This window comes from Petaurus breviceps, unplaced genomic scaffold, assembly GCF_028583685.1.
Source record: "Petaurus breviceps papuanus isolate PSGF00001 unplaced genomic scaffold, PetGlider_PUasm1.0 156, whole genome shotgun sequence".
Classification (NCBI taxonomy): Eukaryota; Metazoa; Chordata; class Mammalia; order Diprotodontia; family Petauridae; genus Petaurus; species Petaurus breviceps.
In genome coordinates, this window is record NW_027185720.1 from 13973542 (window position 1) to 13994868 (window position 21327).

A 21327-nucleotide genomic window follows, 5' to 3' on the forward strand; every position below is an offset into this window, starting at 1 on the left:
TGTGTGTGTGTGTGTGTGTGTAGTGTGTGTAGTGGGTGAGTGTATGAGTGTTCGTGTGGGGTTGGGAGTGTGGTGTGTGTAGTGTGTGTGTGAGTATTGAGAGTGTGTGTGTGTGAGAGAGAGGGAGAGACAGAGAGAGAGAGAGAGATACAGATACAGAAACCTGAGCCAGGGTTCAGATTCAGCCGTCTAGGCAGCAGTCACCTCCAGGCTGGTTCCGGAGGTCACTGTTGGGCCTGTGCCTGCACTCCCTAGCTAGGTCAGCAGATGGGATGTGATCCCGGAGGCACAAACAGTCTATGGTCTCAGGGGGCTTCAGGGATCTGGTCCAAACCCTGTATTTACAGATGGGAAACCTGGGGCCCACAGTGTAGGCTCCAGAAGAATCCTTGTGGGCTGCACAATGACTTAGTTTTAAAAATCTAATACTATCTACTGTTTTATTGTATTTTTGTTGTTAAATATTTCCCAATTAGATTTTAATCTGGCTTGGCTGCTCTATGGATTGTTTGTTGTAGGTAGTGTCTTTGGCACCTCTGGCAGAGTTTAAGATTTGGATTCATTGGCTGGAGGGGCTATCAGAGGCCACCAGCCCAACCCCAGCATTTTACAGAGGAGGAAGCTGAGGTCTGTGAGCCTGAATGGGTCACTGAGGGTCCCCTGAGTGTCAGAAGCAGTATTTGAACCTGAATCCAGGTGCTCTCTGAGGGAGTTGGGCTCCATGGCCTCTGAAGGCCTTGCCATCTATTACCTGGGTGGGTGTGATTTTTCTGTTTTCCTTATCTGTAAAAATTCAAGAGTTAAGTTAGATGGCCAGGAGAGCCCCTGAGCCGAAGTCTGTATCTAGAGTCATTAGGGGTAAGCTGAGACCAGAACTCAGGTGCCCTGAACCAGCCCTTGGTTCTTTCTGCTGGGTTTCAGGGTCTCAGAACCAGTCAGTCTGGCATAGAAAAAGCACTCTGATGTGGGGCTCAGGAACTCGTGCCTGTTAGCTTGCCAGGTGACCTTGGGCAAGTCACTTCCCTTCTTCAGCCTCTTGTTCTGTTCCTGTAAAATGATGGCATTGGCCTGGACAATCTCTAAGTTTCTGAGATCAGTGGCAGAGTTGGGACAGAAAGGCCGGCTCTTTGACCATCTTCATTCTCTTGGGCAAAGGCAAGGATCTGTGAGTGAATGAGGATAAAAATCCAGAATTCTGTGAGAGTAGACAAGTTGTTTTATCTAGGCTTTGGTTTCTCCATCTCTAAAATGAGAGGGTTGGCTTCTGAGGTCCTTTCCAGTTCAATATCCACATCCCAGAACAGACACTGCAAAACCCGGTCTGCTGCTTGTAAGATCTCAGCGCCTGACCTGGACACCAGGGGTGCAAGGTGCCCAAGGGACCAAAGCATTGGAGTTAGGATTCGAATGCAGGGCTTTCTCCCCACTGGCCTCCTCTTGTCTGAGATCCCAGGAAGCATCAGAGCCAGGGGGGTCCATGCTGTGCCTGGCCATGGCAGGCTGTGTGTCGAATGTTGATGGGGAGTGTGTGTGTGTGTGTGTGTGTGTGTGTGAGAAGAAATCCCTTGCTTTCCCAACAGCTAGTTAAAGGTGCTCATCCTCATTCTATGAGGTCAGAGGGCACAGAGCCCAGGTGTGCGGACCTCTTCTCCCTCCCTTGCCAGCCTTGGCATCCTCTGAACAAAGGGACCTAGGCCTCTCCTCCCACAGGGAGTCGTAGGCTGGTTCTGGGAGAGTGCTGAGTGAGGCTTGGGAGGGCATTGAAGGCCCCCATCCTGTTAGGCCAGTACTGTCTTGGAGAAGGTGGGAAGAAATGCTCTAGAGATCTGGATGGGGGGCAGATGAGAGCAGTCAGTGGGCCCCAAGGTGCCCCAGCACAGGGAGTCACTCTGGGCCACAGCCTGGTGTGTTTGGGTCGTTGCTGGACAGTGGCTGGCGGGGTGCTGTGAAGCTGATGGGGAGGGGTCCGTGTGTGTAGCCAGGTGTTTCCTGGTGCCTGGCACACAAGTGCTTGTTGACTGGCTCACATCAGAGTGGGGATGATAGGTGGGGCCTCTTGCATCCAGATCCCCAATGTGCTTCTCACTACCCTGTACCTGGGTATGCAGTTTGGAGACAAGCAGCTTGGCACAGTGACCTTGGCGTCAGAAGGGACTGGGTTCAAGTGCCCCCTGATACATATTGACTGTGGGACCCTGGACAGATGAGTGAATGTCTCACCGCCCCCAGGAATTCATAGTCTAAGACAGTTATTTGCCATTGTTGCTGTTCAGTCACGTCTGACTCCTTCTGACCTTGTTTGGGGTTTTCTTGGCAAAGACTCCAAGGTGTTTTTCCTTTCCCTGTTCCAGTTCCTTTCACAGAAAAGGGCACTGAGGCAGAAGGGTGAAGTGGCTTGCTCAGGGTCCCATAGCTAGTGAAGGTCGGAGGTCAGATCTGAACTCAGGGAGAGGAGTCTTTCTGTCCCGGGTCCCTGTGCCAGTCTGAGTCTACACGGACGAACTCCCTATATTGATGAGATTACAGGAACCCCCCCCCCTCCCCACACACATACACCTGGAAAACAAAACAAAAACCAAACAAGCCCAAATTGCACCAGTTTAGGAAAGGAAGCCAGCCTCACTGGGGATGGACTGAGATGCCCTGGGGCTTGGCGCTGCGCCCGTCTGTGTGCAGGCCCCCACACCAGGCCCTTACAAGGGCATTGCCTGAGGTGGGGAGGCAGGGCGGCCTTCAGCCGCCTAGGATCGGGAGAAAGGGGGGAGGGAGAGGCTCCTTTGGCTGGGGAGCGGGACTGAGGCACAGGGGCTCCAGGTGAGTAAAGTTCCGGGGCTCAGCTGGAAAAACAGGCTTGGAAGAGGAGGTGCTTATGGTCCCTCCCAAGCTGATGGAAGCATTCTCAGAATTCTCCATCTGGGGGGAAGGGACCTGAGGGGGCTTTGGCTGCCAGATGCTCCCTGTACATGTGGGGAAACTGAGGCTTGATAAGCTGACCTGAGCGGCCCCAAGGCCATGGGAGGTGGAATGAGGAGAGTGAACAGGCTCGGCAGCTGTCTCCATTTGGGGCAGGGGTGGCTGCTGTGTGGGTGGCCCTTTAGTCCCAGAAGCCCTCTATGGGCATCAGTTTCTTTAGCTGTAAAATGTGGTTGGAAAGAATTATCTCGAAGAGCCCTCCCATCTCTGACATCCCCTGTTCTAAGCTCTCTCCCAGCGCTGACATCCCCTGTTCTTGAAGGTCCCCTTCCCCCCAGCTCTTATATTCCCTATTCCAAGGCCCCTGCCAGCCTTGCTGTTCTCTGTTCCCTGTTTCTGGCCCTGCTGTTCTGGGTTCTGAGGGCCCTCCTAGCTGTGACATCCACTGTTCTAAGACCCCTCCTTCCTAGTCCTTATAGCAAATGTCCTGGGGAGTGTTTAGAGTACTAGACTGGGACTTAAAAAGACCAGGGCTCAAATCCCCCCATAGATGCTAATTATGTGACCCTGGCCAAATCACTGAACCTCTGTGTGCCTCTGTTTCCTTCATCTGTAAAAGGGAATGGTCTCTAAAGGTGCCCACTGGGTTTAGATCTAGGATTCTAGGTTCTAAGCAGCACCCTGCAGGGTTCCAGTTCTGGAGCCCTTGGGGGCTAGACTGGCAAGAGTATGGGATCTCAAAGCACTGCCTAGGCCCAGGAGTGCCTCTCTGGTTTGGTGAGAGCCTGGGGTGGCCACATTTGTGTTTCCTGCCAGCACTGATGCCAGGGGAGCACTTCGTCATCCTTTGAGTGAAGTTTCTCTCATATTAATGATTTTTAATGACCAGGAAGGAAGCCAGGAGCCACAGACAATCTCCCATCAGCTCAACCCAGCCAACCTCCCTGGCTTCCTTGCCCAGAAAATGCCCCGTGAGCCTTTGGGGTTGGCCAGAGAGTCAGGACCAGGCGTGCCGCGAAGGTTGGACCACCCCAGAAAAGCAGCGGCCCCTCTGGCCCACCCTTGCCCTCTCCCCACTTAATCCTGCTCACGCCCGGTCGGGGAGGGCCTGGTGATGGGAGGGGGCCCTCGCCTCCAGACCTGAGTACCCCGGCAGCAAAAGGCAACGATGACGCAGCCCCCTGCCCGCCAGACTAGCTCCCAGTCTGGTGAGGGATGATGAGACACACACAATTAAGTCAGAAAATGATGCAGAGCTTAGGAGGGCCAGACAGAGGGCCCCGAGTATTCAAGTGCAGACAGCTGCTGGGCTGTGGGGGATTAAGGACCTGGAGCCTGGGCTGGCAGCCTGCCTGGGGGGCTGGGTGGGGCACCGCTGCCTCCCTGAGCCTCAGTTTCTTCCCCTGTAAGATCAGGGGCACCAGTCTAGATGTCTGGCCTTTGGGTCTTGGGTCCTAAGTCACCCTGGCTGCCTGAGCCTGTTTCTTAGAGTAGATATTACCCACAGCCCCTTCTCATCCCTGGCCGTCTGGTGATGGTGGAACTGAGTCAGGTAACCCGTCTAAGGGCGCTGAGAGAGCAGAAGAAAGAGACTGCTCACTTCGTTTTGCACCCCGTGTAGCAGGGCCACTTCCAAGCCAGGGCCTTGCATGCCTTAGGTGCCTAATCAGGGTTCTTCCTGGAGAACCCACCTTTCCCTGATGGCAGTGTGGGATTGGGGGATGACCACTCTGATAAAAGGGGGTGTAGGGTCGGTAGAAGGCTCAGGGGCCCTCAAAGGCCCACACAGGAACCCCCAGTCACCAAAGGGAGACAGGAGAGATGTTGGTGCTGGGAAAAACGGGAGCCAGGACCCTGGGGTCCGCATCCTGGCCTACTCCAGACTCATGGTCAGAGTTCAGACACTTTGACTCCCTGTTCTCAGATCCCTCTGGGGTGAAATGAGATCGTGGATGTCTCTGAAATGCTAGAATGATTTCTCATGTTCATGGAAGCTCTGACCTTCCCAGGCCTCTCCCGACTCTGACATCCCCTGTTCTAAGGGCCCTCCCAGCCCTGACATCCCCTGTTCTGAGGCCCCTCCCAGCCCTGACATCCCCTGTTCTAAGGCCCTTCCAGCCTTGACATCCCCTGTTCTCAGGCCCCTCCCAGCTCTGACATCCCCTGTACTAAGCTCCCTCCCAGCCCTGACATCCCCTGTTCTAAGGGTCCTCCGAGCTCTGACCTTTTGTGTTCTAAGGTCTTCTATGGTCTAATATTCTATGTCCTGTGGACTCTTCTCACCCTAAAGTTGTATGTGTTAGGATCCTCAAGGTTCCTTCCCGTAGGGGAGGGGTAGGGACAGTAAGTTCCAGGCTCACCCTGCTGCAGCTGGCAGGTCCCTGACTCTGCTACCATTCCTTACTCTCTTGCCTTTGTCTATTCCAGAGATTTCGACTCACTCTCCAAGGACAATGTCTATGAAAATAACCGCCTGGTGAGTCCCAGACAGATGGGGTCTGGAACAAAAGTAGCAAAGAAGGCGGGGTGCCTGGGAGCCTTGTGGGATCAGAGAGACAATGGGGCAGGCCCTCCCTGCCTCAGCCTGGCTCCGGGGCACTGGGTGCTGGGGGAGGGCCCTGCCCCCCCCTTCATTTCTCCCCATCCCCCCTTGGCCTGCTGCTGTCAGGTATCCCTCCCAGAAGCCACTGTCCTCTCTTGGCTGCCCAGGCTGGGGTCCATGCCAGGGAGGGGACCCCTTCCTCACTCCCCCTGGCCTGGGGAGCCTGCTGCCTCTCTGCCCAGGACACCGCTGTTTCAGGCTGGCTCCTGTCTCCCTCTAGGCCTTCGAGGTGGCAGAGAGGGAGCTGGGCATCCCGGCCCTGCTGGATCCCAATGATATGGTCTCCATGAGCGTGCCCGACTGCCTTAGCATCATGACCTATGTGTCTCAGTATTACAACCATTTTACCAACCCCAGCCAAGGTGAGCCCCCAGACTCCTCCCAGGACCCCCTCCTCCCGGGCTCTGACGGGGGTCACTGGCTGCCCGTCCATCCCCAGCATGGGGCCCCTGCTGCCCATTTCCTGCTTGGAACGTAGAGGTGGGGCAGTGGTGAAGGCCAGGAGGGATTTCCTAGGGGTATCCAGGTGGCAGATCTGATCTGGGCCGGGAAGCCGAGAGTTGGTCAGTCAGAAGGCATTTAAGGACCCGTTACATGCAAGGCCACGAGGGAACTGAGGCCGCTGGGGGGGGGGGTCGAGTCTTTGCTGGGGGGCCGTCCCTCCCCCTACATCAGGACAGGATGGCAGCCTCTGGGGCCGTCAGAGGTCATCTTGTCCAGCCCTCTGTCCATCCAGACTTGTTCTTTCCTGGTTTTGTCCCTTTTCCCCACTTGTGGAAGCACCATGGAAAGAACAGGGGTGTCAGGGGCCTGGGTTCAGATCTCACTGCTGGTGCTTGTTCCCAGTGTGACTCTGGACCAGTCACTTGGCCTCCCCGGGCCCCAGTTTCCTCCTCTGTAAAGTGTAGTAGGTCTCTGAACTCCCTGCCTTCATCTGGCTCTAACAAGTGCCCTGTTCTCTTCAATGCACCCTCCCCACGGCAGCCCTGGCGGACCCCTGAGGACTCCCCCCAGGCCTAGGAGGCCCATGGCTTTCATCATTCTCCCCTCCCTGAGGGTGGGTGAGGAGGGAGTGCATCCAGACTCCTAGACCCCTGGGGCAGGCCCCCCGCCCTGAGCAGGCATCTGAGGTCTCTGCCAGCAACCGGTTTGTCTCCCTGTCTTTCCCCAGCTGGCATCTCTTCACCCAGGAAATACCCAGCAGCTCCTTCCTCTTCTTCCCCTGAAGCGGCTCCCAGTGCTGACCCTGAAGTGGATGGGACCCAGGTGGGTCATGGCTGGCCTCTCCTTGGGGCCATGCGGGGGTTGAGAGGGCGGGAATCTTGGAGGAGGCTGCCTGGGGTGGGGCGAGGGGGCCAGCGGGCTCACCCCCCTCATCCAGATGGGCTGGAGCTTAGATGTGAGGTTCACAGGGGATCCCACTTCTTGGGCAGAGGCAGGCTTGGCGAAGGGCCGGGAGTGCCCGCCCATAACCGGGGCTCTTCTCAGAGTAAGATGCAGGGTTCCCAGGGGTTCCCAGACCCCCAGCTTCAGAGCTCCTGCTGTGGGGAGCCCACTCTGCTCCTGTCCCTTCTTGGGGGGCACTCGTGAGTGCCAGCTCCCCCCAGCTCAGGGGTCTGCCAGCTTCAGGCCTTGACTGCGTCCCATCTGCTCCTCCACAACCTAGTTCTCATGGGAGGCCCTGTGTGCTGTAGCCAGCCGGCCTTAGAGGCAGGGAGAGCCGCCTCTGATGTAGCTGACTTTGTGATACTTCAGTTTCCTGATCTGTAAAATGAAGGGGGTGGACTTTCCAGCTGTGGACGTGGGATTCTCATTTTGCCCCTCAGCACCCCCAGGCAGTTCTCTGGGTCTGCAGCAATAGTGGGGTGCTGCCCTCCATAAGCACAGGCCCGGTGGCCCTTACTTCCCCCTCAGAGATGCCCGTAGCACTGTGTGAGTTATCTGTCCTGGTGTCTCCTCCCCTAGCCAGACTGCACGAGAACAGGGGCTGTCTCTGCGCCTCTCTGTCTGCCCCCAGGAGGGCAATGCATGTTTGTTGAATGACTGAACCTTGATTGTGCTGGGCAGGACCCCAGGATGGGGGGGGGCGCTCTGATCTCAGTGCCAGGGGGCAAGGGGAAGGCAAGGGAGCTCTGACCTTGCCACTGGGGGCTGGGGGCAGGCGCGGGGTCTCTGACCTCACTGCTGGGGGCTGGGGACAGGTGCGGGGGCTCTGACCTCACCGCTGGGGGGTTGGCTGTCTTCCTCAGGAGGAGCAGGGGGCAGCCCCTGAAAGCCTGGCAGAGCAGGGCTCCCGCGGCATCCCCAGCAGCTCCTGTGCCGCCTGTCAGCAGCACGTCCACTTGGTGCAGCGGTACCTGGTGGAGGGCAAGCTTTATCACCGCCAGTGCTTCAGGTGAGCATGGGGCAGCAGGCCAGGCAGCACATGTCCTTGAGTGGCCACCTGCCTCCTGGCGGTCTGGTCTGGGATCACCCCAGAGGTCCTGTGGTGCAGGTCAAGTCCCTGCGGGTGGAGGTTGGAGGCACAAGACCTGAGTTCAAAACCTGATTCTTCCCCAAACTAACTGTGTGATATCAGTCAAGTAACTTCACTTCCTTAGGCTTCAGTTTCCCTTTCTGTAAAATGAGGGGTGGGCTAGATCTCCTCTGAGGCACCTTCCAGCTCTGGGTCCAAGGTCCCAGGCTCTGCTGAATGAAGGGACTGACCTCAGTGACCCAAGAAGCCCCTCTGGATTACTGATCCGCTGGCGTCTCTCCCACAGATGTAAGGAGTGTTCCAGCACCCTGCTCCCTGGAGCCTACAAGAACGGGCCAGAGGCAGGCACATTTGTGTGCACCCAGCACCGGGGCAAACTGGGCCCCCTGGGGCGGACAGAGGGCAGGCCCAGAGCGGCCCCGCAGCACCCAGAGGTGGCAGCCAGCGTGGGGGAGGATGGGGAAGATTCCGCCGTCCCCAGGAGGGAGACTAGCTCTGAGCCCCCGTCTCAGACTCTGTCCAAACCCCCGCTCCCCAGCAAGCCGCAGGAGCTGGCCTCTCCACCGGCCACCCGGCCAACCCCTGCCCCAAGGAGAGCCTCGGAGATGTCCGCCTCACCCGCCAGCCCCCAGCCGGTCCCTCGACCCCGTTCCAGCGTGCAGGGCGAGAGCCCTGGGGAGCAGGGCAGCTGCCTAGTGAACGGTGAGTGATGCCATCTGGGCCGTGCCCAGTGACCTTTGTGCAGAATGTCTGGTCTCTACCCCAGCGCTGTGAGGAGAGGGGGGCGCCAAGGCTCAGGTGAAGGGACTGGTCCAGGGTGATGGCGTCAGAGGTGCACCTGGTGGCACTGAGCTGGACGTGCTGCTTGGCTGGGTCAGGGCCTGGGCATGGGCATCTGGCTGCAGGATTTGTATGTGCCTTTGGGAGCTGGGGCAGGAGAGGGCCAAGACCTGGGCGTCTTGGAGAGCTGAGTGAGGGCCGGCTGGGGGCTCAGTCCTGCCCTTACCCCCTTTGCCATCCGTCCTCCTCCTCCCTCGCTCCTTCTCTCTTGCTTCTGCCTTCCCCTCCCCACCTTCCTGTCTTCCCACGGTGTGCTTGTCAGCCCTGCTGCCTTGGGAGGCTTTGGCATCCCCAGGTGACAGGAGCCATGGCCCACCCACAATCGTGTCTTCTCAAGTCAGGAGCTCTGACTTGGCCATTTGAGTGAGCTCAGCTCTAGAGCTGACCTTTGATGCCTTCTAGTACCCTCCCCTTTACGAGGCCCGAGGTGGGGGGCTCAGTGATGTAGAGAGCTGGAAGGGGCCTCAGGCTCACTCCTCCAGGTGAGGAAACTGAGGCAGGCAGAGGGCAAGGGCTGGGCTAGGGTCACTCAGTTAGTTAGTGTTTGCAGCAGGATTTGAACTCAGGTCTTCCAGAAGCCAGGCCCTGCGCTTTATCCACAGAGCCACACAGCTGCTTTCAGGTCACCCTTCCCCCCCAATTATCTTGTATTACTTTGCATTTAGTATGTATTTACTTGTGTGTGTACGGGCTGTATCCTCCAGAGAATGTATGCTGGAGGGCAGGAATTGTTTTGTTCATCCCAGAATTCCCAGTGGGCCTGGCACTCAGCAGCTCCTGAGTAAATAAAGTCTTGGTGAACGCATGATCAAATCCCACACACCCCCACTCCCATTATACAGATGGAAAGACTGAGGATTTGCCCCAGGTGGCCCAGGGAGGCTCACAGGCCACTATACTGGGTGCTGCCAAGGCCACTCAGCCAGTTCCTTCCTCTGCCGATGAGGACGCTGAGAGCCCACTGTGACTTGGTGACTCCTTGCCCTCAGAGGCCCACACAGACCTCCCTCTGCCTGCTCTTCTCCAGCCCTTCCTCCTGGGCCCGTACCTGGAGGCATCTGCCTCTTCTGTGTTTTCAGCACCCTGCCTCTGATCCCTGGGTTGCAATTCTGACTAAAGCCGCTTCTTTGGGCTTGCTGGCAGCTAATGCCCGCTCTTGGCTGGCATTTCTCTTTTTCTTTTTCTTGGAGACCTGTGATTTCATTCATGTAGGGAGATTCTGGTAAGGAGATTTGCTTCCCGGCTGCCCATGGGCCCCTGCTCTGTGACGTGTAGACACGGGAAGTTGTTGGGCGAATTGAGATGATAACTAGCTTGTCTTGGGCCCCTGAGCGGTGTGGCAAGAACCCAGGGCTCTGGCCTTGGTCCATTGGGTCATAGTGGCGGCAGACATCGTGGCAGAAAGAGCCAGACTTGTCCTGAGAGGCCCACGGTTCTCATGCCGGCTCTGTGTGATCCATCTCCAGAGTCAGCGGGCTGCACCAGATGACCTCTGAGGCCTCCTTTGTCCCAGAGGCTGCCTCAGTGGTGCTGTGGGATCTTGGCTGATTGAGCTCTTTCTCTCTCCTGTCCTTCCCCACCGATGCAGGCCAGCCAGTCCTTTCTGGTGGCCAGAGTGGGGGAGCATTGTAGCCAGTGTCCTCCTCCTCGGGGCAGAGGGGCAAGGCAGGCGAGGTGGAGTGAGGCAGACTCCGCCGGCCTCCCTCCCTCCTCTGGGAGCTGAACTGGGCCACCGAATCCCCTGCTTCTGTCTAGAACTGGGAGGGGAAGGGTGTGGGCTAAAAGCGGCTGCCTCTGGGTGCCTGGGACCCAGATTTCATTTCTCATTTGAGTGAAGGTGAGGTTGGCAGGTGTCCCTGATCCCCGCGTGACATCTCTTCATCTCAGCTTCCGCTGGAAAAGTGGCTCATCTAATCATGCCATGACTGGGGGTGGGGGCCCATCCTTGTCAGACCAGGAGGTTTCTATAGGAATAGAAGCCTGTGACCTCACAGGGGAGAGTCCCCTGCTCCAGGAAATATAGGCTTCGTGGCCCTTGGGGTGGGGGGGGACCACTTTCTGCTACCAATGAACAGCTATCTTTTTCTTACTTTCCACCTAGGAAGGGTGCATGAATCCAGCCCCCCGGTTCCCAAACCGAGAGGGACATCCAAGGCCTCAGAGCGGTATGTGCCCATCCCCCCAAGCGATTAACCAGTAAGGGGGCCCCGTCCTCAGGGCCCTGGGCCCTTCACCCCTTCAGAACTGGGAGCCTGGGAGAGATGGAGCCTGGTTACCACAGAACCCCTTCTCCTCTTGTTGGGTTCTGAACTTGGGGAGATGAGTCTTCCTTATGTCTTTGGGACACAGCTGAGTAAGGAAGAAGCCTGGGAGGGTTTCCTTTATCGGGGAAGAACCCAGGCTGGGAAGGGCCCCATGCCCCACTGGGTCTCCTGCTGCTGGGCCTGGCTGGTGGCCCCTGCTCCAGCCTTCAGATACAGGCTCTAGCCAGCAGGTGTTAGGAGACCAGAAGGGCTCAGGGTATGGGCCAAGTGATGGACCCTGCTGGCTAAAGACCTTGGGCCCAAATGAGGTTCATCCCCGGAAGGCTGGCCCCCAGCACCTCCTGAAGACATGGCCAGGTTTCAGCTTGTGTCAGTGGGGAGGGGTGGGTGTGCCCATGCTGATGAAACAAGAGGGGGTTGACCGGCCAGGGTCAGAGTTGTGAAAAGGGAGGAGGGACCGGCAGGTGAAGGTGCCTCTTTGAAAGGCTTCCCCGGTGGGACAGGGTCCAGCGGAGGCTGGCCTGGTGGGGGCCTGGGCACTATGGTTGAAGGGACTGGTGGGGCTTAGATTCAAGAAGGACTTGGTGCAGTCGCCTTCAAGCATGTGAAGGGACTTCCTGAGGAGGAGGCATTCCACTGGTTCTGCATCGCCCAGAGGAGGGACCCGGGGGCAATGGGTGGAAGGTACAAAGGGGCCGAATGCCTCTTCTGTTAGGAAGAACTTCCTGCCAGTGTGAGGTCCAGATGCCCCGAGACCAAGGCCAGCCAAAAACTTTTCAGGGGAACTCCTCCTCTGGTCCCACTGGGCCAGATGCCCCGACGGCCTCTGGGAGTCCGCGAGGGCGTCCTCCTCCCTCCCTTCTTCCTCCCTGTATCGCCTCATTGTTTCTCTTCTTCTTCTGCCTGGTATCACAGCCTGGCCCAGTCTGGCTTCCTGTCCTCCCTGGACTTGACTCTTCTTCGGACCTCACTCACACTTATCTCCCCCCTCCGAGTCTGGCCCCCAGGCTCTCCTTCCTCACCTCGACCTCAGATCCAGGACTTTCCTGATCCCCTTGTGATCACCCAGGCTACTAATTAGTGCCAGTGCCTCCCAGATGAGCCTGTGTTCATTTTGTGTCTGTTCTAGATGGAGCAAGGCCTGGGTCTGTGATGCCGTGGGTATCCCAGCTCCATTGTATCAGAGCAGGTGTGTGCCTTCCTATGATGTAATAGTCTTAGAGACTTGCCCAGGGTCACACAGCCAGGATATGGCAGAGATAGAACTCAAACCCAGGTCTCCTGGATCAGAGGCCAGTTCCCAGTTGCCCACTTCATGATGCTGCTTGTATTCTCTGTGTGTGTGTCTCCCAACAGAATGTAAGCTCCTGGAGGGCAGGGACTATAGCCCATGTTTTGGTCTTTGTAATTCAGTTCCTGGCATATAGTAGGTGTTTCATAAATGCTTTTCATGGATGGACTGATTTCTGCTTCCTCCAGAGCCACCACACCCAAGAAGAAGGACCCACCGTGGATCTCCCTGGTGCAGGCAGAGCCCAAGAAGAAGCCGGCCCCGCTCCCACCGGGCAGCCGTCCGGAGACGCCCTCGCGGGCCACCCAGGAGGAAGAGAACCAGGGAGGGTCCGGCCGGGCTGCAGAGCCCGAGAGCCGGCCCGCTGCGCAGGAGCCCAAGCCCTACAACCCCTTTGAGGATGAGGAAGAAGACGAAGAGGCAGCAGCTCCGCCTGCCCCTGCCCCCGCAGAGCAGACCACCAAGACTCTGCATCCCTGGTACGGCATCACCCCCACCAGCAGCCCCCGCACCAAGAAGCGGCCGGCTCCACGAGCGCCCAGTGCCTCCCCACTCGGTGAGTTTCTCCCCTTCTGCCTGACCTGCTCCTCCTGCTTCCTGCTGGTCGTGACCTGAGCTGGACGAAAGCCAGAGCTGGAGCCCCAGCGGGTCCTGGGGTTTGTGAGCCAGGCGCTTCCCTTGTCTGGGTCCTGTCCCATGTCCAGCCAGTGTGGCCATCCAGGGCTCCGTCCCCACGGCCCCTGTTGTGGCCAGTCCAGGGCTCCGTGCCCTCTCTCTGGCCAGTCTGGGGCTCTGTCCCCACAGCCCCCGCTGTGGCCAGTCCGGGGCTCTGTCCCCATGGCCCCCGCTGTGGCCAGTCCGGGGCTCTGTCTCCATGGCCCCTGCTGTGGCCAGTCCGGGGCCCTGTCCCCTCGCTGTGGCCAGTCTGGGCCTCTGTCCCCATGGCCCCCGCTGTGGCCAGTCCGGGGCTCTGTCCCCACGGCTCCTGGTATGGCCAGTCCAGGGCTCTGTCCCCTCGCTGTGGCCAGTCCACATCTCTGTTTCCGTGGCTGCCCAGCATGGCCAGTCTACTTCTGAGTGGTCTGGGGCATCATTCCCCCAGGGGAGGCCTGGGCAGCTTCTCCTTGCTCCAGAGGGTGCAGTCACCCAACAGAGGTGTCGCCCAGTCATTGCACCTCCCCCTTACCCATCTGGTGAGAGAAGGCCACTGGGCAGTGTGGTTTTTGGTTTGGGAATAGCTTGTTCTTTCCTCACTAGGCCACTAAAAGGCCAAAGGGCTAAGCCCCAGAGGGCCTGACCAGGGCTGGTGGCGGGCCCTGCATGAGGGCGGGCTTCAGGTCAGTGGAAGGGGAGGAGCCGTGAGAGTGCAGGACTCCCCGTTCTGGGAAAGGCCCTGAGCTCCCCATCACTAGGCGCCTCCAAGCAGAGGTGCAGCGGTCAGTGGCTGAGGGAATTCCAGGACAGTATGCCATGTACGCTGGGCTCAAGATCCTGTGAGGCCTTGTCAGGAATGCCCCCTGCATGAAGCCCCTTACAGAACCCCTTCCCTTAGTGTTGTTTTGTAGATATTTTCCTATATTTCTCTCTCTCTCCTGCCCTCCCTCCTTCTCTAGGCTCTCTCTCTGATCATTTCTCTCTCATCTTCCTGGGTTCAAATCTGACCTCAGACACTTACTATGTGACCCTGGGCAAATCACTTCCCTCTGTTTGCCTCAGTTTTCCTCATCTGTAGAATGATCTAGAGAAGGAAATGGCAAACCACTGCAGTGTCTTTGCCAAGAAAACCCCAGATGGGGTCACAGAGTTGGACATGACTGAACAATGACTAAACAAAAACTTCTTTCTTTTCATTCCCTCCTTCTCTCTCTCTCTCTCTCTCTCTCTCTGTCTCTCCTCCCTCCCCTCTCTCTCCCCTCTCTCCCCCCCCTCCTTCCCCCTCTCCCTCCCTCCCCCCCCCCCCCCCCTCTCTCTCACACACACCCCTCCCTCCCTTAATTAAAGAGTTGTTCTGGCCTCCTCCCCAGTGCTGGGAGGTGGTTAACAAGGACAGCTGCACCCATTTTCCACATGAGGAAGCTGAGTCCCAGAGCTCTGAGGCCATTTGCCCCAGGGCTGCACAGCCGTGTCCACTCAGTCCTTCCCCAGCAGAGATGTGTGCCTTGCGTCTCTTTGCTGTCTGCTCATAGCCTAGGTAAAGGCTGCCTCTCCTGAGAGAGAGCAAGGATCATCTTGCTTTTCTGTCTTTGTACCCTCCGGGTCCAGCCCAGTGCTCAGCCATAGTAAGAGCTTAATAGATACTTACTCATTAGCCCAGCTGGTTGGTGGAATTGAATTTAAAAGTCAGTCAGTAGCGTTGAGGACCAGACTCTGGGCTGGACCCTGAAGGTGCAAAGACAGGAATGAAACTGCCCCTGCCCTCCGGGGCTTCTGCTGTTTTCTGGTCCAAGCTCTTCCTTCACCACAACACTCTTTGCCAAAGCTTGTAGCCGTGGGGGGAGGGGGAGGGAGACACAGCTGGTTGCCACGGGGAATGGAAGGATTTTTAAAGCTGAGGTTTTTAAAGATTGTGTCCAGTAACTAAGGAAACAGTGCCAAGTTAGGAGCAAGGTGCGGGCAGTCTGGGGGAGCTTCTTGCCTCGGTCCTGGAGGGCTAAGATGCTGGAAGACCCCAGCCCAGCCCTCCCTCATTCTTCCGGGGCATGGAGGCCAACCCCCCCCACTTTACAGATGAGGAAACTGAGGCACAGGGAAGTGATTGCCCAAGGTCACACGAGGAGAGGTAGGATTTGAACTCAGGTCCTCTGGCCCCAATATGGGGTTCTTTGTCCTCTGTTAGGCTGCCTTCCAAAGGTTCTGGTGTGACTCGCCCCCAGACCCCGAACTTCTCACCCTCTTCATTCTGCCTCTCCTCCTCCCCACAGCTCTGCACCCTGCCGGCCTCCCCACACCGCGACTGTCGCACTCAGAGCCGCCTTCTTCGACCCCATCGCCGGCCCTCAGCGTGGAGAGCCTCTCCTCCGAGGGCTCGGTCCCGGCCCCTGGGGAACTGGAGCCCCCCGCGGTGCCAAAGAGCTCCTCTGAGCCCACCGTCCACACCCCTGGGGCCCCTGCCAACCTCTCGGCCACCTCCTCCCTCTCCTCCTCCGAAGAGATTACCCAGCTCTGCCTGGACCAAGCCCCTCCCAGCCCCTGTGCCAGCCATGCCCAGGGTGGCCCCCCCAGCCCCTGTGCCAGCCGTGTCCAGGGTGGCCCCCCCAGCCCCTGTGCCAGCCGTGCCCGGGGCGCTCTGGGTCCACAGCCTGCCAAGCCCTGTGTCGGGGCCGCCCCGACCCCGCTGCTGTTGGTCGGAGAGAGAAGCCCTCCGTCCCCCCAGCTGCAGGTAAAGGTAAGTCTGGTCCCTCCCACCCCCAGGCAGCTGCTGGGACTCTGGGCCAGGCTGGGACCCAGCAGACCCATGTGAAGACTCGGCCCTGCCACTTATTGTCCCTCATCTGCCAAATGAGGAGGGTACTGGCGCCGACCCAGTCTCCTGCTCGTGGGGCTGGGGAGATGCAGGAAAGTGTTTTGCTGTCACTCAAGTGTTGGAGACTTAGACATGGCTTGCTTGGCTCTGCTGGGTGTGGGAGCCCAAGGAAGCCTGGCAGCGAGACCAAGCACAAGAGGCATGATTCCCATTTTGTGGGGAGGGAACGAGGCTCTGAGATACTCTGAAAGTGTGCCTGGCAAGGCCGCCCCAGAGGCTCTGAGTCTGACTAATGTAGAACCTGGGCCTTTTCTGCCTGTCCTGGGACCAGGGGTCAGAAAGCTGGACTCATTCAGGGGGCCCTGGGTTCTAGTCCTGCTGGCACACAAACTGGCTGTCAGACCCTGGGCCAATCACTTCATCTCTCAGTGCCCCCAGCAATCCTCTAAGACTAGCCGTTACTGAGGAGCTGCTATCTACATAGGTAGAGGGAGCTTCCCTATGCTGGAGAAATCAGAAGTTTGCCCCAAGAAAGGGTCAGGCGTTCGCAGCCTGCGGTCTGGGGCTGCAGGGGCTGCAGGGGCCTGGAGGGCACTAAGTCAGCACCTGCATTTTACAGATGAGGAGGCTGAGGCCCAGGCTGCCCATGTGATTAGTGCCCTCCATCAACTCCATCATTCTCTCCCCTCTGTTTCGGTCCCTTTCTTCCTCTCTTTCTCTCTACCTCCTTCTCTCCCTCCCTCCCTCTCAGACTCCCCCCTTCCCTTTCCTGCCCCAGCACAAGCCCTGAGGGAACATGGAGTGATGTGCTCGCCAGGTGCCATCCTTGGTCTTGGTTGAACAGACTTGGAAAGGGTTCAGACAATGTTGGCACAGCCCTAGGGTGACGCCTTTGTCCCTAGAGCCTGGGCCAGGTGGCTCCAGAGTGCGCCATGGGCCGAGGGGGCCAGGAGGCGAGACTGGCTCCCGCTGGCCCTGTGCCCCAAGAAGCACATGCAGGGCCTTCTTCCATCCCCTCACTGACTGGGAGCAGGATGGGACCTGGGGGTCAGAGGCCACCCCCTCATTGTGCTGAGGCCCAGAGAGGGCTCACCCAGCAGTAATGGTGGTGTCACAGAGGGAGAGCTGTCTGCTGAGGGCCTCCAGGGCAGGGGAGAGACAAGATCTTGAACCCAGGGCCTCGGACCCACAGGCCGGCCTGGATGTCCTGTGTGTGGAGCCCTCTCCAATCTGGGCTTAGCTTGTTCACCCAGTTTGGGCTTAAGGGAGGAAGGAGGGAGGGAAGGAAGGAAGGAAGAGAAGGAGAGTGCCCACTGTGTGCCAGTCCAGACAGCCCTAGAAGGCAGCTCCTGGCATTGCCCCATTTTACAGTTGGGGAAGCTGAGGCAGGTTAGAGTGGGTTTCCTGGGGCCCAGAGGAGCTGGTTGTTGAACTCCAGGGGCCCGCATTAGCCGTGTGGCTCCCCTCTGTAGCAGGGCTGGGCACTCCCAGAAGGGCCATGTCAAGAAGGGGTCCCTGGAGGGTGCTCACTTTGAAGCTGGCAGCCTGGAAAAGCTCGGACCGGCCAGGTCAGCAGTAAACAAAGCCAGCCTTTTTCAGGGTGGAGGACTTGTGGTTTGGGACCAGATGCTGCTGGGAGGGAGGGGGGAAGGGGGTTCTTCCAGGGCAGAGTGGGAGAAAACAGCAGGAGGGCCTTTGTAGCCCTGAGTGCCCAGAAGAACTGAGCTACAGGAGGGGTGGGGATGAGGTGGGGGGGGGCAGGGTCACTTAGAAAGTGCTGAGGAGGGTGTGGGGGGACGTTCTTGGGGGGGCCTAGAAACTGGAGGGGGTATGTGTGGGGGGGTCCTTCTTGGGGGTGCTAAGAAAGTTCTGAGGGTGTGTGTGGGGTCCTTCTTGGGGGTGCCTAGAAAGGGCTAGGGGTGTGTGTGGGGCTCCTTCTTGGGGGTGCCTAGAAAGGACTGGGGGTGTGTGTGGGGCTCCTTCTTGGGGGCACCTAGAAAGTGCTGGGGGGGTGTGTGGGGGTCCTTGGGGGCACCTAGAAATGGCTGGGGGTATGTGTGGCGTCCTTCTTGAGGACGCCTAGAAAAGGGCTGGTCAGAGCAGGGTGGGCCCAGGGGTTGACAAAAGACCGGATTTGAATCCTGCCTTTCCCACTTTCTCCTCTTCCAGCTCTCCTGTATGACCTTGAGCAGCCACTGTCTGAGCATTTACTAAACGCCTGCTGTGTGCCAAGCTCTGTTAGGTGCTGGGGATACAAAGGCCGCGGCTTGGAAGCGCTTGCCCTCTCCCTCAGGAGAGACTCTGCACTTGCCAATTAGATGAATGAAAGCTGCCTTTGGGGGGGGAAGGTGCCAGCAGCTTGGGGGCGACCCAAGCTGAAGCTGCGCTTCAGATGAGATGAGGGCTTCTGAGAAGCCTGGGCAGAGGTGGAGGTGGGAGATGGAGGGTCCTGGGCAAGTCACAGCAGAAGGCCTGGGGGGGGCAGGTGGTGACTCATTGGCCACCAGGTCATAGGGAGCCGCTGTGGTTTCCGGAGCTGGGGAGTGACCCGGTCAGATCAGCTCTTTAGAGAAACACCAGCTGTGTCCAGAGTGGGCGGGTCAGTCAATCTAGCTTGTCTCCCCTCCACCCTCACCCAGCCTCTCTCTTGGGTTGCTTTCAGTCCTCCTGCAAAGAGAACCCCTTTAATCGGAAGGCATCACCCATGTCCTCCCCGACCGTGAAGAAGACCCAGAAGGGAGGCAAGCCCGTGCGGCCACCTGCCCCTGGACACGGCTTCCCCCTCATCAAACGAAAGGTGCGCGGGCTTCCCTCAGCCCCATCCTAGCGGGTCTTCTGGGAATGTGGTTGTAGCCACAGGATGGGAGCTTGGCCTCTGAGTGCATCTGGCCAAGCTGTGCCTGAATAAGGACCGCTGAATAGAAGAGCCTTTAGGAAGCCCCTCCTAGGTGCCCGGCACTGTGCTGTGCTGGTGGGCACACAGGCCTGCTGGAAGCCAGCTACTAAATGTGCTGGAGTCTAGATTTGAACTCGGGTCTTCCTGACTCAGAGGCCAGCTCTCTCTCCACAGGCCACGTGGTCTCTCTCCTCCTCCTTCCCCCTTCTCTCTCTTTGCTTGTCCCCATTCCTTCCTCCTCCTCTCATTAAGGATGCTTTTGTTCCAGAGTGTTCTAGAGTGGGCTGGACGTGGGTGCTAGACTTGCCCTGGGCCTGTAGCTGGCTCCCAGGGCTCAGTGACCAGAAAGATGGTAGACTGGTCAGAGAAGAGGGCCTTCCCCTTCCCCTTCCCCCCCTCCCCCCCGGGAGGCAGACAGGCCCCTGCCTGGTCCTCACCAGGGGCCTCTTGGGCAGGTCCAAGCTGACCAGTATATCCCAGAGGAGGATCTCTATGGGGAGATGGACATCATTGAGCGGCAGCTGGACCAGCTAGAACATCGTGGGGTGGTGCTGGAGGAGAAACTCCGCAGTGGGCAGAATGGTACGTGGGGCATCCTGGAGGAAGGGAGGCCTGGTCCCCTGCCCGGGGGCTCCTCGGCCCAGGCCGGGTAGGACCATCCAGCATTGGGGCAGGAGGTTTGCCTGGGGCCCCTCAGAATGCACAGGCCTCTGGAGGCCCACATTGCCGGCCCGGGGGCTGACTCCAGATTTGGCTCCTCCCCAGCTGGGCAGTGTCCCTGGCCAGCCTCAGGCCATGTGTTCCCCTTTGCAGATGGCCGTGAAGACGACCTGTTGGTGGACTGGTTCAGGCTTATTCATGAGAAGCATGTGCTGGTCCGGCGGGAGTCGGAGCTCATCTATGTGTGAGTCCCCTGATGGCGGCCACTTCCCGCCCCCCTGGGTTACGCCCTACACCCGGGCTGGGAGGGAGCGCCCCGGCTTCCTGAGCAGGCCAGAGGCCTGGAGACCGAGAGACGGCATGCAGAGACACCTCTCCCCGGCACTCTCTCTGTCTCTGTGTCTGTCTAGGGACCAGGTCTGGCCTGTGCTGGTTTTGGTCTAGGGACTCCCAGGGGAGGAAACTTCCGCTGCCACCCACTCCACAGCGTCTAGCCTTAGACTCTGCCTCGAACACCGAGGTGTCAGAGGCAGGATTTGAACCCTGGTGTTCCTGCCTTGTAACAAAGAATAAGAAGAAAGGGGACAGACCATTTCAACAGAAGTGGCCAGGGTGTGGCCCCAGCCTTGCAGAGAAGGGCAGCCGCTGGGCTCTCGAACCTGGTCGGTCCCCTCCAGCTCCTGGCCTCTCCTCTCTGTCCCTGGCAGCTTCAAGCAGCAGAATCTGGAACAGCGTCAGGCCGACGTGGAGTACGAGCTGCGGTGCCTTTTCAACAAGCCAGGTGAGTGCGGCCTGGCTGGGTGCTGGACAGCCTCCCCTGGGAGAGTAGGCCGTGGTGGGGCAGGCAGGGGCCCAGCTGGAAAGGGTTCTGGCCAGAGCTTGGGCAGAAAAAGGATGGATGGAATGGAAGAAGGCAAGACCTGGGGGGCAAATTCAGATCATTATTAGTGGTGTGACCCTGAGCATGTCACCTAACCGTTGGCCCTGAGGCCTTACTGGAAACGAGCGGGTTGGGATCAGAGGACCCCAAGATGTCCAGTAGCACAGCTGGCATGTGGCCAGAGCTAGGGCCCAGGTGTGGCCTTCCTGCCTCGCCCCACTCCCATGCCCATGGTCTTTCCCTCTGGACCTCACTGCTCACTTAGTGAGCTCTCCATGGCTAGAAGTATCCAAGAGCAGGCCCGGAGAGACCTCCTGTAGGAGGTGTTGCTGGAGGGGTCCCTGCTTTCCTCCAGTGTGGCTCAGACAGATGGTCTTAGAGACGTCTCTTCCTGGTCTGAGCTTCTCTTCTCTCCTCCCTCCGTGGGCAGATAAGGACTGGACGGAGGAAGACCACGGAAGGGAGAAGGTGCTCATGCAGGAGCTGATGACCCTCATCGAGCAGCGTAATGCCATAGTGAACTGCTTGGACGAAGACCGGCAGAGGTGAGGCGGCGGGGGAGGGAGAGTGGACCTAGCTTCCATTCCCAGTCATTGGGGGGAATGGTTAGCTCCCCCAGGTACCTGCACCTGCAGGTTGGGGCCCCCTGGAGATGGCTACACCAGGCTCAAGAAATGCTCTGGGTCTGCACTGCTAAGCCAGACTTCCTGAACCCCCTCAGTGTGTACCTTGCCTCTGGTCAGGCAGAGGTGGTAGTAGGCTCGGTGAAAAGGCATTTACGGAAAGGGCACAGACAGAACCAAGACATCTCTTTGTTCCCCTCCTGGTCCCAGGGAATCGAGGTGATCGGCGCCCGGGATCTTTGGACGTTTTGCTTCTATATTCTGGCCATGGTTTCTTGAGGAATGTGGTCGAGAGAGAGGGAAAAGATCCTTCCTCTCATTGCTCACAGGGAATAAAGGGCTGAGTAAGGCATCACTGGAGCCTCTTGGAATTTTCCCAAAGGCACTTGTAGGCATCTTGAGACACGAGGACCAGCCAA

At 58.5% G+C, this 21327-nt stretch overlaps 1 protein-coding gene across 2 annotated transcripts in view; it reads left to right on the plus strand.

Annotated features, from left to right (window-relative positions):
• MICALL1 (MICAL like 1) overlaps positions 1–21327 on the plus strand; it is a 27194-nt gene continuing 5867 nt past the window's right edge. The window contains exons 1-14 of one of the 2 annotated variants that reach the window (XM_069082117.1): positions 1–5389; positions 5736–5877; positions 6687–6781; positions 7765–7910; positions 8278–8693; positions 10933–10996; positions 12225–12284; positions 12575–12942; positions 15308–15771; positions 18512–18646; positions 19201–19327; positions 19559–19649; positions 20113–20186; positions 20716–20830. In XM_069082117.1, coding sequence (XP_068938218.1) covers positions 5793–5877; positions 6687–6781; positions 7765–7910; positions 8278–8693; positions 10933–10996; positions 12225–12284; positions 12575–12942; positions 15308–15771; positions 18512–18646; positions 19201–19327; positions 19559–19649; positions 20113–20186; positions 20716–20830 — 2240 coding nt within the window. In that variant the 5' untranslated portion in view covers positions 1–5389; positions 5736–5792. The remainder of the gene's footprint in view (positions 5390–5735; positions 5878–6686; positions 6782–7764; positions 7911–8277; positions 8694–10932; positions 10997–12224; positions 12285–12574; positions 12943–15307; positions 15772–18511; positions 18647–19200; positions 19328–19558; positions 19650–20112; positions 20187–20715; positions 20831–21327) is intronic. The other variant, XM_069082118.1, reaches the window with a different exon arrangement.